Source organism: Erigeron canadensis, chromosome 1 (genome assembly GCF_010389155.1).
Source record: "Erigeron canadensis isolate Cc75 chromosome 1, C_canadensis_v1, whole genome shotgun sequence".
Taxonomy (NCBI): Eukaryota; Viridiplantae; Streptophyta; class Magnoliopsida; order Asterales; family Asteraceae; genus Erigeron; species Erigeron canadensis.
Window position 1 is genome coordinate 40,054,135 of NC_057761.1, and position 14,596 is coordinate 40,068,730.

General features: G+C 33.4%; 2 protein-coding genes across 2 annotated transcripts; one reads left to right on the plus strand and one right to left on the minus strand.

Moving 5' to 3' along the window:
* Positions 1-2,701: 2,701 nt before the first annotated feature.
* LOC122584849 lies at positions 2,702-4,157 on the minus strand. The gene is made up of 3 exons (XM_043756919.1): positions 3,229-4,157; positions 3,047-3,124; positions 2,702-2,935 (listed from the first exon to the last, which is right to left on the minus strand). The coding sequence occupies exons 1-3, from the start codon at positions 3,952-3,954 to the stop codon at positions 2,930-2,932; spliced, it is 810 nt and encodes a 269-aa protein (XP_043612854.1). The 5' UTR covers positions 3,955-4,157; the 3' UTR covers positions 2,702-2,929.
* A 5,537-nt stretch (positions 4,158-9,694) lies between these two features.
* LOC122585573 lies at positions 9,695-11,565 on the plus strand. Its single transcript, XM_043757700.1, has 3 exons — positions 9,695-10,566; positions 10,693-10,770; positions 11,321-11,565. Exons 1-3 carry the CDS (start codon positions 9,823-9,825, stop codon positions 11,324-11,326), a joined length of 828 nt encoding a protein of 275 aa, XP_043613635.1. The 5' UTR covers positions 9,695-9,822; the 3' UTR covers positions 11,327-11,565.
* The last annotated feature ends 3,031 nt before the right edge of the window (positions 11,566-14,596 follow it).

A 14,596-nucleotide genomic window follows, 5' to 3' on the forward strand; every position in this document is an offset into this window, starting at 1 on the left:
AGTATCATGATTTACTATTTAAAATGTCTTTTATATGATATTACTAATATTTTTGATTAATATCTTAAACAAAGTTAACAACTTTTCTTAAAAAGAATATATATATATATATATATATATAAGAAAATTACTTAAAATATCCAAATCTAATCATAGATTGTGAAAGAAAGTTAGTAAAATTGTTAATATTTTAGACAACAATTAAAAAAAATTAGCTAAAGTGATATATGTAAATGATGTATTCATATATAACATATGTGTAAATATACATATATATGATTATATGTAGATATATATCAAAATTCGGTTCGGTTCGGTTAACCGCGGGTAATTAATATTGAAACCGTAACCGAACCGTTACACTTCGGTTTTTCCGGGTTTCGGTTTTTTTCGGTTTCGGTTCTTTCGGTTTTGGATCACGCGGTTCGGACCGGTTTTTCGGTTTTCCAGTTGATTTCTTACACCCCTACTCAGCAAGCATGCATTGCCTAATATATTTGTTGATGTTTCAGTGTTCCTATTATTATTATAGTTACAATATCAGTTGTAAATATTAGGGAATATAATATTTGTAGTCATTTTCAGTCATTCTTGTTTGAATTTAAATTTTGGAAACTACTTGTGTAAAATTTGTTTCCCCTTAGTTTTTTGAAGAATTTGTTCGTGGTGTTTTAAGATTCGAAAGTTTCTTTTCACAACTGGACTTGTATATATCAATCTAAATTTTGGAGATACCCAGTGCAGCTAGGTATTCTTTTATAGATTTTGAAAACTATCAGTGAGATATGTGTCCCTTTAGTTCTTTGAAGAAGTTATCGTAATTCTTCAGTGGTGTTCGTTTCGACTTATGTGACATAATTTATGTAACTTGCGAGAAAGCTTTTTAATTTTAAAAAATGAATGAAAAAATCACTAATAATATATTCTCATACTTCCAATTTTTTGTCATCCGAGTCACTGTACTATTTTTATGTTTAAAAATGAGTACTCTCGTGTTGGAACCTTGTTACCTGAATCACTCACAACACTTGTTTGCTTCTGCTGATGTTAGAAGACCACCTCTTGAAGAGACCTTTAATTATGTCTGTATCATAGGCTTTTATGGAGTTCCTCTTTTGGATATTTACATTGTATGCTGATAAGTATGGTATGCTGATCAGCTACCTTGTGTGTTGTTATCTGGATAAAATGGGTTTGGACTAAGTATTGTACAAATTTTGATTGGTTGATGGGTCAGTTGCTATGTGTCCAAATCAGATGAGATTGACCCAAAATTTTCAAGGTGGCATAATGATGCACTATAAAAGAATATCACGCCATCACGGTACACTAGAGACTAGACTCCTCGTTTCCTAAGGGGTCGAGCCAATATTTTCCGTCGTCTATGTTTTTTTAAACGCTTCTCTCAACGGCTCAAAATGGGGCGAGATCTCTAGTGATTATTTGTTTGGGCTCATCTTGGCTTTTGTGAGCAAAAGTAGTCTCGGTAACACTTGAAGCTTGATGATGCACTATTATTAGCAAAACCAACAAATGCAGGCATTATCGTTCCTCATTGTACTAATTTTATTGTTCAGGTGTAGCAAGATCATGTTCAGAATCTTTATTCTTGTTTTCGGATTTACCATCATCTCTTTTCTTGAACGCAACACCTACATTACCATCTTTCTTCTTATTGTCATCACTTTTTGCTTGTTTCTTCTTCTTGTTTTCAGATTCATCATCATTATCACCGCCTAAATGTATTTTAGGGTGTTTTACAATACAAAAAAAAAAAAGATAATGTACGGATCACCTAATAGCATTTGGGGAAAAGGACATGTAATTTGAAAGGTGCAAAATGAAAATCTCAGCGAAGAGGTCAATATATAGAATGTTCAGGACTTTTCCCAGCGAACTTCTTGTGCTAATACTTCCCTCCAATTTGAGTATGAGTGAACAAACCACCCAATAGCAGTAGGGGAAAAGGACATGTAGCAATATATACTACAAAGTACAGATAAATAAAAAGATTAACACAGTATATTAATCGAGAGTTCTAATGCCAAATACAATCCAAAAGAAAAGAACTTGCGAAAGTGTATGATTACTGGCAAATGGTAACCCATGACTATCCACATTAAAGATTTTGTAAGCAAACTCTAAATCATAGCATGTATCATGTACATTGGAGTAATCTTTTGGTGTGAACCCCGTTAATTCATTATAGTGTAGAATTTCTAATATAATACTGAAGATTTTAAAATGGATCAGGTCCATCTATTTTGTGTTACAAGTGTTATTATGTAGTTAGTCCATTACATCTTTATTGATACAAAAATTGTGAGAAAAATGTAATGGGCAAGTTAAAGAACTGCAGAACAGAAAGTTGCAGTTTGACCAACCCAGGAGATGAGTATGAACGTTAAGCATACACCAAACAAGGATTCTGCAGTTGATTGTTCTGCAGACATATTGGTACATTATAATGTTATGAATTGATTTGAAAAAATTGGAGCTAGTATACATGAAAGTATGAACCTTGAGTCTGAAATTCCTATAAAAACGACTTTGAATATATAGGGAACTGGTTCTTAATCACGACTTGAAACAAGATTATAGATAGGAAAAAAGGGTATACTTAAGATAATCAATGGCAATACCAATCAATTCCGATAAAAACCTTGATGCTGCGCTAAGAACATCTTGTTACAAAGAGACAAGTGAAATTCATTAAGTTTTATTCCATTGAGCAACAAAAAACTATAGCAAAAGAAACACATACACATGTATGAAACTTATGAACATTAGCATTAGAACCAAAATTAGAAGCTTACACCACGATCTTATCACGAATCCTTCAAATCAAATTCGTCCTTCAACCATTAACGCCTACCCGAGTTGTTATTAATCATATCATACTTTTCCATTACCATTCATAGCCCTAATTCTATCTCTGCAAAACATTATACAAAACAATTATTCACCGTAGTTTCTATATATACAACAAATAAATAATCAGAAAAGAAGATTATTAAGTACATTAACATCAGATTATGCTTCTTACTTTTCCGGTTTCGGCTTCATCAAGAACTTTGTAAAGATCTGGAGTCGGTTCGCGCAGCCACAATCCCGGTTGCACAGTCTATTTGTTAACAATCATATGCAAAAACAGTTAGATATATATATATATACAACACATTTGAATATATTTAGTAAAACCGATCAAAATTTAACAAGCAAACTTACATCCACTAGTCTTTGAACAGCCCGTAGCCGTTTCTTAGGCTTACGTGGCAATCTCCGGCCAGTCATCGCCATAAAATCATCCTCCATTTCACTCCGTGATAAGAATACCGAAAACTTCGGTCTTTCCTTCTTCTCACCACTGGTAGATTCAACGGCGCCGACACCATTCGCTTGCCGGAATTTTGGATATTTGAATTCGTTGTTCACCGGAGAAAAAGTAAAATTAGGTTTCAAAGCCTCGCCGTCACCGTTGACTTTGACTCCGTTAGAAGGAGATAACGGAGCCTTACACGCTGCTCGTCTAGTCCTCAAATTCCACGGCTTCTCCACCGACGCCGGCGTCGGAACCGATAAACGTTCTCGTAGAATAGCATCCTTCATCTTATCTACCTCCGTTTGGAAATCAAACATAAGTTTCTCTCTAGTCGCTTCGATCTCATCGTCGCCGGTAACTCCGGCGACCGGATTCAATTTCTCCGACGACGGAAAGTTATAATCGTTCGATCTAAACCGCTTATTAACCTTCGATTCTCTCCGCCTCGTTCCAGTCACATAACCACCACCATCACCACCGCCGCCGCCATAACTTTCCGACGCTCGCTTCCGATTTCCGACAGACACATCGCCGTACATATCCTCAACCTTCATGCAACGTAGAAGCCTCTGATTGCCCCACTTTAAGACCGGTAAATCGAAATTATGCAACGGCGGTCTCATTCTCTCCATATTATCTTCTTCTTGTTGTTGTTCTGATTCTGTATATGTATAGTTATATCTATCTGTATCTATATATCCGCCGAGTGTTTTCTTAATGGAAATTATTGAATAATTGTTGTTTAATTGAATAGAAGAGAAGAGGAGAGATTTTGGATTTAGAATTGATTTTGAGGGAGGTTATAATGTGTAAGGGGGTGTATATGTGTGTTAATTGTGATTGTGAATTCGCCGCGAAATATTAATTCATATAAATATATACCGAGTTAAAGGGCTGACTGATAACGTGCGCCGGGCGTAAGTTTTGTGCACATTTTTGGTAAGGGGGATTAGATGGATGAGATGAGAAGACCTAAAATTCAAATCTTATACATGTGATCATCACCGTTCATTTGTGTATAATAATCCTTCCGATTTACTTTGTATACTGTAACATTTTTTTTTATCATAAAATCAAATTATCTTAGACTATCTCCAATGTTAAGTACGTCTTTATGAGTCTTTGAGCTGTCACATTATATCCTTACAAATCCTTATACATTTTTATAAATCCTTCAAATCTTATAATTTTATTTCCAATCATACAAACATCCTTACATATCCTTTTACCCCCATTAAAATCAAAAATATATTAGATAAGGACAAGTAAGGGCATGTTCTTAGGTAATGACATCCTTAAAAAAATCTTTAGTTTTGAACAAGTTTCAACGGCAATGGATATCCAAGGGCACCTCCATTGGAGATAGCCTTATGGTTGTTAGAGTGGGGCTAGTACCTCACTACTCCTCCTCGATTTTTCAATAGTTACCTGTCGGGTGTCTAATTGCAGAGAATACCTTGCCACCTCTTCCCACTCTTCCCCACCAATTTATATTTTATTTATTTTTCATTTATTTTTATTCAACAATAATTAAAACTTTTATTTAATAAATTAAACATACAACTCAAACATAAAAATAAATTATTATTCAAACACACAAATAATTAAAACATAAACAACTTAAACTAAGACATCGTCCATCCGTATCTCTCACAAATGGCACGTTTCCACGTCAAAACCATCTCCAACATTGGTCCGGTGAGGTGATCGTGTGACCTGATGACGAAGTCCATATCGTTATGTAAGCATTTTCGTTGTTTTGTGGCGGAGGAGGAGGTGGCATTGAATCACGATTGTTTGGGGGTGGGGGGCTTCTTCGCTGTTTTGGAAATTGACTGTAATCGCGTTCATTACGTTTTGTATTGCCCCTCCCTCGATTCATTGTACTGATTTATATGATATTTGTGATTAAATGGTTGATGTTGTTGATTGAAATCAAAGAAAAAAAACCAGACAGTAGCAGCATAAAAGAAAGAAAGAAAAAAAAAGAAAAAAAAAAGGAGAAGAGAGAGAACGGGGATAACAGTTGACTAATGTGGGGCCCATAGTTTTATTTTATTATTAATTTTTTTAATAGTGTAGCGGTCGAATCATGCGGCATAACAACTGGCACCACTATATATCTCCTTTTCTCTCTCCACTATACCGGTACCAGAGGGTCAGAATGGTGTGCAAACCGGTACCGGTCGGGTGCCTATGCACTTCGTCCACCCTTAAAGTTAATTATATATTTTAAAATTCTTTTTATTCTTTCTAACATTCAGTCTGATACGACATCATGAAAACATCGTCATATAATGGTAAAATTTTGCACGCAGCCTAGACAGCAAGATGTTGATCATGAGTCATTATAAGTATTTGGAGCGAAAACCATAAAGCTTGTCATCCCTAAGTTGAAACTCAAGACCTTGGATTATGCCAGAATTGTGTCTAACCAACTGCACTGACATTTGAACGATTCAAATTCGTTTAATGACTGAGAGAGCTATTTTAATTTGATAACTCTAAAAGCTAAAATCAAATCAGACTAAATTATTAATAATAGACCAAAACATTTTTAAATGATACAGTATAAACTTTTTTTTAGCAAAATTTCTTTATAAACTTTTGGAAAATGAAGGTTTTAATATCAACACTTATCAAATTATTCAAAGGTGCCTTTAAAACCATAACTGTTTTCATAACTAAATTTTGTGTATAGCTACTATGAATAACATCATCAACACACTAATTGACTTTTAAAATCTGTTTGGTCATGTTGCAGTATAAGTCCTCAAATGATGGTAATGGGTTTGTTTGTTCTAAGAAGAATGCGATAATCTTTTACTATTTTGTGTTCTTGTCTTGGATTGATCAACGGAACGAAAAATAACATGTTGTCACATACTCATTAGAAACTAGAAAGCATATATGTGTCCATGGTTTTTTAAGACAAAAATAATACTCGTCCATTTTATTCCTTCAATATACATCGATACAACAAGCACATAAAGAAATAACCAAACTTCGACACATAAACAATAACTCAAACAAATGATGTAACACATGAACCAAGCAAACCTCGACACCAATAAATTAACTGAATTTGGAAGTATGATCCAACATATGGCTACTTCATGTTTTTGAAAGTTTTAACCGTATTAAACTCTTTCTTTAATTAAAATAAAATAAAATAATATGTCAAGCTTGTTTTTGTTTTACACACAATAACAGAAAAAAATAAAACCATTATATTATAGGTTTAATATGTCCATTGAGCATTATCGAATCACCATCAAGCATTTATCAGTTGGTAGTGAACAATGTTTTGAAAATCGGTTTTCGATATGAGTCGGAAAACTTTAAGGTGACCTGCTTAAGATTTAATAATCTTGTATTAATCTTAAAAAAAAGTCACTTTCTCAATGAGAAAATGTATCAGGTATATAAAATCAATATGTTAATTTTAAATTCGAGGAATCACACAGTGTTTTGTGGCATGATTTTTCAATGTTCTGTTGAATGTTTTGGCCAAAAAGTTGTGACAATCTTTTACACCGACTCTTGGTATCTCCATATGATCTCTTACACAAATTGAAGTGTTGAAAGACAACTTGGTTTCTATTCGTTGTTACTATTGCCACTACTGTTGACGAACTCAAATAATCAACATCATATGATTGCAACTGCGAAGCAGAAGTAGAATCCATTTAACGAGCATTTTTAATATTTTTAGTGATTTTTGAAGCCTTTTTAGAGCTTTTGGGTGTTGTAACTAAACCACACCCCACTTATCTCTATATAAGACTATTAGAATGGTGATTATATGATAAAAAACAGCCAATTAACGTAACTAACGGTCTGAAAGCCATCACATCTAGCCAATCTAACGGTCAAATTTCTAACAACGTTAAAACCAGTTTGACGAACCCGGTCCCCGACGCGATTCTAATGATAATAATTCAAACCACTTTAAACTAATGATTTTGTATAAAACTGAACTGTTTTTGAAAAAAAATGGATATTTTCATTTTAGGTTACATTTTTTTAAGCAGATTTGAGTGAAACAGTTTTTTTTTTGGGGGGGGCCACGACTAGTTGTTGGCGCCGGCGGGATTGTGGGGGAAATAAAGATGGGTATTGGAAAGGGAAAGTGAAAGAGCAATGAGAGAAATTTTAAGAGAAACGGAAAAAGATGTTGTTTAGGTTTATTTTTAACAGTAATTTTAGAGAAGATAAGTTTGTATTTTAAAAAGAGGAAATAGCTTAAATAACTAAAAATTATCTTAAATATATCAAAAAATCAAAGTTTTTTTGAATTTAAAAAAAATACTCCCAAAATCTCAAAACCTCAAGGAAGAGCTGCGAATTGCAAGTACTGCTTGAGGATCACAAATAGTCCTTACGACACGCAAGCATGACTTGTGGATCGCAAGCACTCACAAGCCATGCTTATGATTCTCCAACAGTCCTTGCAATTTTGACTGTATGGATAAGATTTTTTATAAGATTTCTTGTACTTGCTAAGAAATAAAAAGAAATCGGGAGTTCATGTAAATAAGTACAAAAAAATTTAGCCATAAATTCAAAAAAGTTATGAACTATTTGAGGTGTTGAAAGAAAATATTTATGGTGTTGTTTATGGTAAAGTGTTGGTAAAGTCATTAACTCCTGATTACTTGTTATCTCTTAGCAAGTACAAAAAATCTTATCTATGAAATCAAAAAGGTCAAACTCACAAGGACTACTTGAGGATCGCAAGCAAAACTTGAGAATCGCAAGTCATGCTTGAGAATCGCAAGGACTGCTTCCGCAAGCAATGCTTACGATTCGCAGCTCCTCCATGAGGTCTTGCGATTTTGTAGGTATTTTTTGTAAAGTAAAAAAAAACTTAGATATTTTGGTATATTTAAGATGATTTTTGATTATTTATGTTATTTTCTTCTTCTTTTTTATAAAAAAAAAGGTAAATTAAAAAGAGCATCTGCTTTTAGAAAGAACAAAATGGAGGGAGATGATGGACTTCTCTTTATAAAGGATATAATTTAAGATAATATATATCATCATATTTGATATAAGTAGGTTTTGTTTTGCATAACCTAACTGTTAACTAGTTCACATTACAAGATCAAGAACTCCAATAGCATATCAATACGTCATTCACCAGTCTTAATTTCCATAATATCTGTATCGGTTACCAATAACGACAACCAAACACCGCTTATAACATTTGAAAACCACATCCATTAGCGAAACAACCATAAATTGTTTGAAACAACATTAAATGACCCAATATCACTAAGCAGTAGTAAAAAATATTGAAACTAATACATATCACCATATAAAGCACGACCCTTCCCTTTTTCTCAAAGTGCATGTTTGATGTACCTAAAATGTCATCACTTAACATATATGGTTTTACCAAAAATCAGTTTTATAAAATAACTTATAACAATTATTCCTTACTCCTAAATTTACGTACTAAAGTACACATTTTATATCAATTACTTATATGTAAACTAATCTACTCGTCGTAACCTGTCGCTGCTATCGTCACGATCTCACTACTCACTGTTGTTTTTTACAATGGTCGCTATATCGTGCTTGCGTAAGTCTAGTATAAATTAAAAAGTTACTAATAGCTATTCATGTTAATGAAAGATCAATATTTCTTTAGATTCTTATATAAATATTATCTTTTTTTATATAGGGTTATCTCCAACTCAAAATCCAGTTTTATATATCTTCTCATCTATACTCTCTATATAAACAAACTACCATCTCCCAAATTAAACACTTTATTTTTAAAATCCCTATTTTACCTTTTTAATTTACACTACCACCAAACCCTTTATTCCTAAATCTATATCTATACTATATTAATAAACTAACCTTAATTTTTAACATATTCCTAACTCACACACTAAATCTATCCAATATATTCTTAAAATATTTTACACCCATATTTTTCCAAACTATCTATCTCATTTATTAATTAATTTAAATATTTTCACCTAATATCTCTATTATATTTTTAATAAGGTTATTTACAAAATATACATCTTTTAACCATAAAATAACTACATTACCATTTACATCTATTACTTTAAGATTAATAATCACATCGTTAAAACCACCGCCACTAGCACTGCCCGTTGCCGTCACCGCCGCATTGCACGGATACCCATCTCGTCTATAAACACATCAATATTTTTACAATGAACTTATAACTCCAAGTAAAACTCTAGGGTTTGAGATGACCAAAGTGTAACAATTACATATCTTTAATTTAATAGATTAAAAAGGAAAGAAATGCGCTTCAAACTCACTTGGGGCGCACGTTAGCAGTTGGGACCTTTGTTCTCAAACGGTATTTAAAATCTCCCCATCCTTCTCTTCTTTCTCCTTCATAATATTTCCCGGCGATTTTTACACACACACGTAACAAACACATACATACACAATATACATATACATAACAGAACAATTTCACATCCACGGTAAGATCGGAGAGTTTTTTAATGGTGTTTTTCGGTAACAAAAGAATGGAAAACAGAGAAGAAGAAGATAATAACATTGACAGAATGAGACCGCCGTTGCACAATTTCGATTTACCGCGCTTAAAGTGGGGAAACCAGAAGCTTCTACGCTGCATGAATGTTGACGATGTGTACGGCGATCGGAAGCAATCGCCGGAAAGTTATGGTGTTGGCGGCGCCGGCGGTGGTGATGGTTTTTATGTGACAGGGACACGGCGGAGGGAATCGGAGTTGAATAGACGATTTAGATCGAGAGATTATAAGTTTTCCTCGCCGGAGAAATTGAATCCGGTCGCCGGAGTAACCGGTGACGGTGAGATCGAAGCGACTAGAGAGAAACTGATGTTCGATTTCCAGACGGAGGTAGGTAAGATGAAGGACGCTATTCTTAAAGAACGTTTAGCGGTTTCGCCGCCGGAGACGGCGGTGGCGACGGGAGATGGTTCACCGGCGGAAAAGGTGTGGAATTTGAGGACTAGAAGAGCTGCGTGTAAGGCTCCGTTGAATGATGTCAACGGCGACGGTGAGAGTTTTAAACCTAATTCTTCTTCTCCGGTGAGAATCCGGCCGGCGGTTGAATCTACGAGTGGTGAGAAAAGAGAAAGGGAGAAATTTTCGTTTTTCCTATCGCGGAGTGACGTGGAGGATGATTTTATGGCGATGGCTGGCCGGAGATTGCCACGTAAGCCTAAGAAACGGCCACGGGCTGAACTAAGACGATTGGATGTAAGTTTGCTTATTAAATTTTGAATTTTTGATCGGTTTTATTAAACAATTTTAGATGTGTTCTGTATATATATATATATATATACATATATCTAACTGTTTTTGTATATGATTGTTAACAACTAGACTCTGGTTCCCGGAATATATCTGACAGAAATCACTCCAGAACTTTACAAAGTTCCTGATGAAGCCGAAACCAGAAAGGTAAGTATCATTTGATATCAACGAGCAATAGTATCCGCGCAATGCGGCGGTGAGATGCTGGGGGTGATAGGTCATAGGAGGTGATAAGTCATAGAGTATGATAACCAAATACCTTAGTCGTACGGGCTCCGTACTCGGATTTAAAAATTCGTCGAAAGTATATCGAATGACATCCTAATGAAAGAGCATTAAATTTTAAGAACACTCATACAATTTTTATAATATATTGATATACGGTTTTTGAGATAAAAGATTTTAAATAAATTAGATGAATAAAATGATTTATGGAGGAGAAAAAAAAAATGAGTGGTTGAGATTTGAGGAGAGAGAAAGAAATGAATGGTTAGGATTTAAGGGTATTATAAGTATATTAGGTAGAGATGTTTAAATTAGTGAATAAAGAAAGGGGGTAATTTAGGTTGTTCAAATCATTTTTTGAGATTTTAAAAAAGGGCAAAATGCTTTATAAGATAGTATAGATAATAGTAATGTTGAAAATTTGATTACTTTTTAATAAAAAGTAATTATTTTATATACTAATGTTTTGCAGAGGTAGAATTGAATGGTGACGACGAGCAATGGAGAAGTATGATGACTAATAATAACTGGATTAGGCGTTACCTTTTGACTCCTTTGAAGCACGAAATTGATTTGAAGGGTTCTTGATAAGATCTTGTGGTGTAAATTTCAGTTGCGTGCTAATTTTGAATCTAATGCTAGTTTACAGCATGTTCATATATGTGTTTCTTTTGCTGTAGTTTTTGATGTTCAATGGAATAAAACTTGGCATTTTACTAAAAAGTTGTCTCTTGGAAGTTGGAATTAGGATTTCCTTTCAAGTGCCAAATTTAACAGGATTGACTGGTTTTCTGCTTGATTAGGTTCTTTATGCACTTTGTTTCTTTCTGATATATCTATAGTAGTATAGTACTATGTTTCAAATTGTGATTAGAAACGAAATCTGTTGGAGATAGGTAAGATGGAAAGTTTGTTGCTTTACAAAACTAGATGCGGCCACATAATGGTTTTGTCCATTGGGCTTAGAATGATCAAGAGAGGATACTAATCTCTGTGAAGAACGTCTTTTATCTATACTTTTGTCTCAGGTTCTTCGCTAAAGTTATATGTCGCATTGCAATCACCTGATGAAACATTTTAGCGGATGCTTTGCGTTAATACTCATGTTCTGCACATCCTGCAGGCTGCAGCATGTAAGTTGTTCTGTATGTTGAAGCTTTATTATTATGTTTCTTCAATATATTTTGATCAATCTTTCAAAATGTGTGACAATTTGGGTAGGTCAGCTACATTACCTGTTTTGCATAGCAAAATTATCATTATATATTTCTGGGGGAAAGATTGCAACAAAACGACTACAATGTTATCATTATAGTATATTAGTATATAATCACCATATGGTTTAAAACTTTATGCTTATATATCCTGCATTTATTTTTGGACTGTATCTTTTTATAGTTTTGTATTCCAAATCTGTTATTTCATTTAGGCAGGATTTGAGTTTATCTTAAAAAAAGATGCATTGGCATTGGATTAATCAAGGCATTGTATCATATCTTTTATGCAGAACCACTATGGTTGGGTGTGGTTAGCTTTGATTCATATACTCAAATTGGAGGGAAGCATCAGCCTAAGAACTTTGACTCGGGAAGTAGGTGTAAAGTTGCCAGCTTGAAAAAGTCTTGGGAACATTCTACCAAAGTACCAAAAGCCTTGTTTATTAAAACATCATTTCTTGTACCTTGAAATTTAATAATTCATATTGCACCCTTCAATTAAAGTTTTTAGGTAGTCAAGAGTCAAGACGTTTTAAAGGGGTTCGAACCTCAGTGAGTAAAATTCTAAGAAACGGCCACAAGGATAGTGGTTGGTTAGGTTGCATATATCAAAAATAAAACCCAAAACCTTGACTTACTTCGAATAGCTTGAACATAACTCCATCTGCCTTTATCTTGAACTGCACCCTTCAACTGCTTTATCATGCTTCCTAAACCTTCATCATAAAGTTACTTGGGTTCCTTAAGAATCTTCATGGGAAGCCACACCCTACTAGATACTGATGTTACCATTTATTTTGGGGGTTGCCTTGTTCGTAGTGTGTTATGGATTTGGCTTGTTGATCTAAAAATAAAACGGTCCTATTTTGTCCGGTTTATACATCCGTAAAGAGGAATAATATTTACACCAAAATTAGTCATACCACAACAACATTACAAACGTATTGCAAGTATATGCACAACAACATCAAACATGATATAGTGCCGCATGACTAATTTTTATGGTATACGTATCATCTTCTGTAAGGAAAAACATGGCAGAGATGTATGAATCAGATTAACACGCAAGTTGCTAGTAAATTGGATAAAATTCAGTTGATGAAGTGTTAATACATGTTTTAGTTTTCGTAGATAATTAAAAAGACGTTTGACCGAAAAAAATAAATAAAAATTACCACGGTGATTGCATATGTTTTTATTCGTTTCCGTCCGCAATTTACTGGCAAGTGTATAAAGTTTATAGTTATTTATGAATCTTTTAAAGCATCGGGATTCTTTGGGAATCTGCTCCAGCAGATTTTACTAAATCTTGATCAATTTGGATAATATTTAAATTAATAATTTATGGTTCCTAACTTTTATTATCAACCCATTAGATAGCGCTCATTCATTTAAAAATTTCAAAAATTATACTGATTCACACATTCATTTTTTCTTTACTTTAAAAGTGCAAATTCGATATATATAATAAGTTCGAGAGTATTACAATTTTATTAATGAACATATACTTCTAATACAATTATTGTAATCGCTTACAGTTATTGTAATTTGTTTGTTATTTGAAGGACCCATTTAAATCGTTGATATAGTAACTCATATGTAACTCTTGCTAATAACATCCTTGTGAGCTGTTAATATTTAGTTATAGTTTTTCCTTTTATATATATAGTTAATATTTTGTAATGTATTTATTTCAGATTGAACTTCATTTCTTAAATTGAACTAGTGGGTTAACCCACGGCTTTAACATGCAATAGGGTCAAGCAGCTACTTGAGGCTCCCAATATTACAAGCCCCCAATTGTTATATAATGGGTTTAAGATTTTTTTAATATTATACCATTTAAAAAAAAAGGAAGAGAAACAGGCATGAGTCTGTTGTAAAAAAAAAAGGAACGAGCCACAAGAATTAGACAATCGCTCAAAAAAGTCGTAACATATTATTGGGTAAGTTTATTCACTGATGTTTTTATGCTCCAAAAAATCATTCTTGTTTTTATTGCTAATTTTGATTTGTTTCTTTTGAGATAAAAACAACTAGTTTAGTTTATATATGAATTATGACTCATCAAGTGGAAATTGCTATAATTCATTATAGTATCCGTTGAACGTTTTTATGCTCGAAAATTCGTATTTATTATTGGGTATGTTTTTTTTTTCTTTGTTTACTTTATTTTGTATGCTAATAAGCTAAACCCCCAAAATTGATCTTGTTTAAGGCCACAAAAAAATTTGAACCGGCTTTGGTTAACCCGTGCTTCGCTACGGGCATACACTATTTTTCGATATAGAAGTTTTTTTATGTCACTCTCTAATCTAATTTCGTAAATAACGTATATATGGTTGGGAATGGAGTATTTAATTTTAGGAAGTTAATGTGAGCACATTACACTCATACGTTAAACAAATATCTTTAATTATTGTTACATTTCCCACACACAAAAAATTATGGGCGTAAATATGTGCAATTTCGTTAAAGTATCATAGAAGATAACTAACATTTTGTTATTATTTGGGCTTACAGTAAATTGT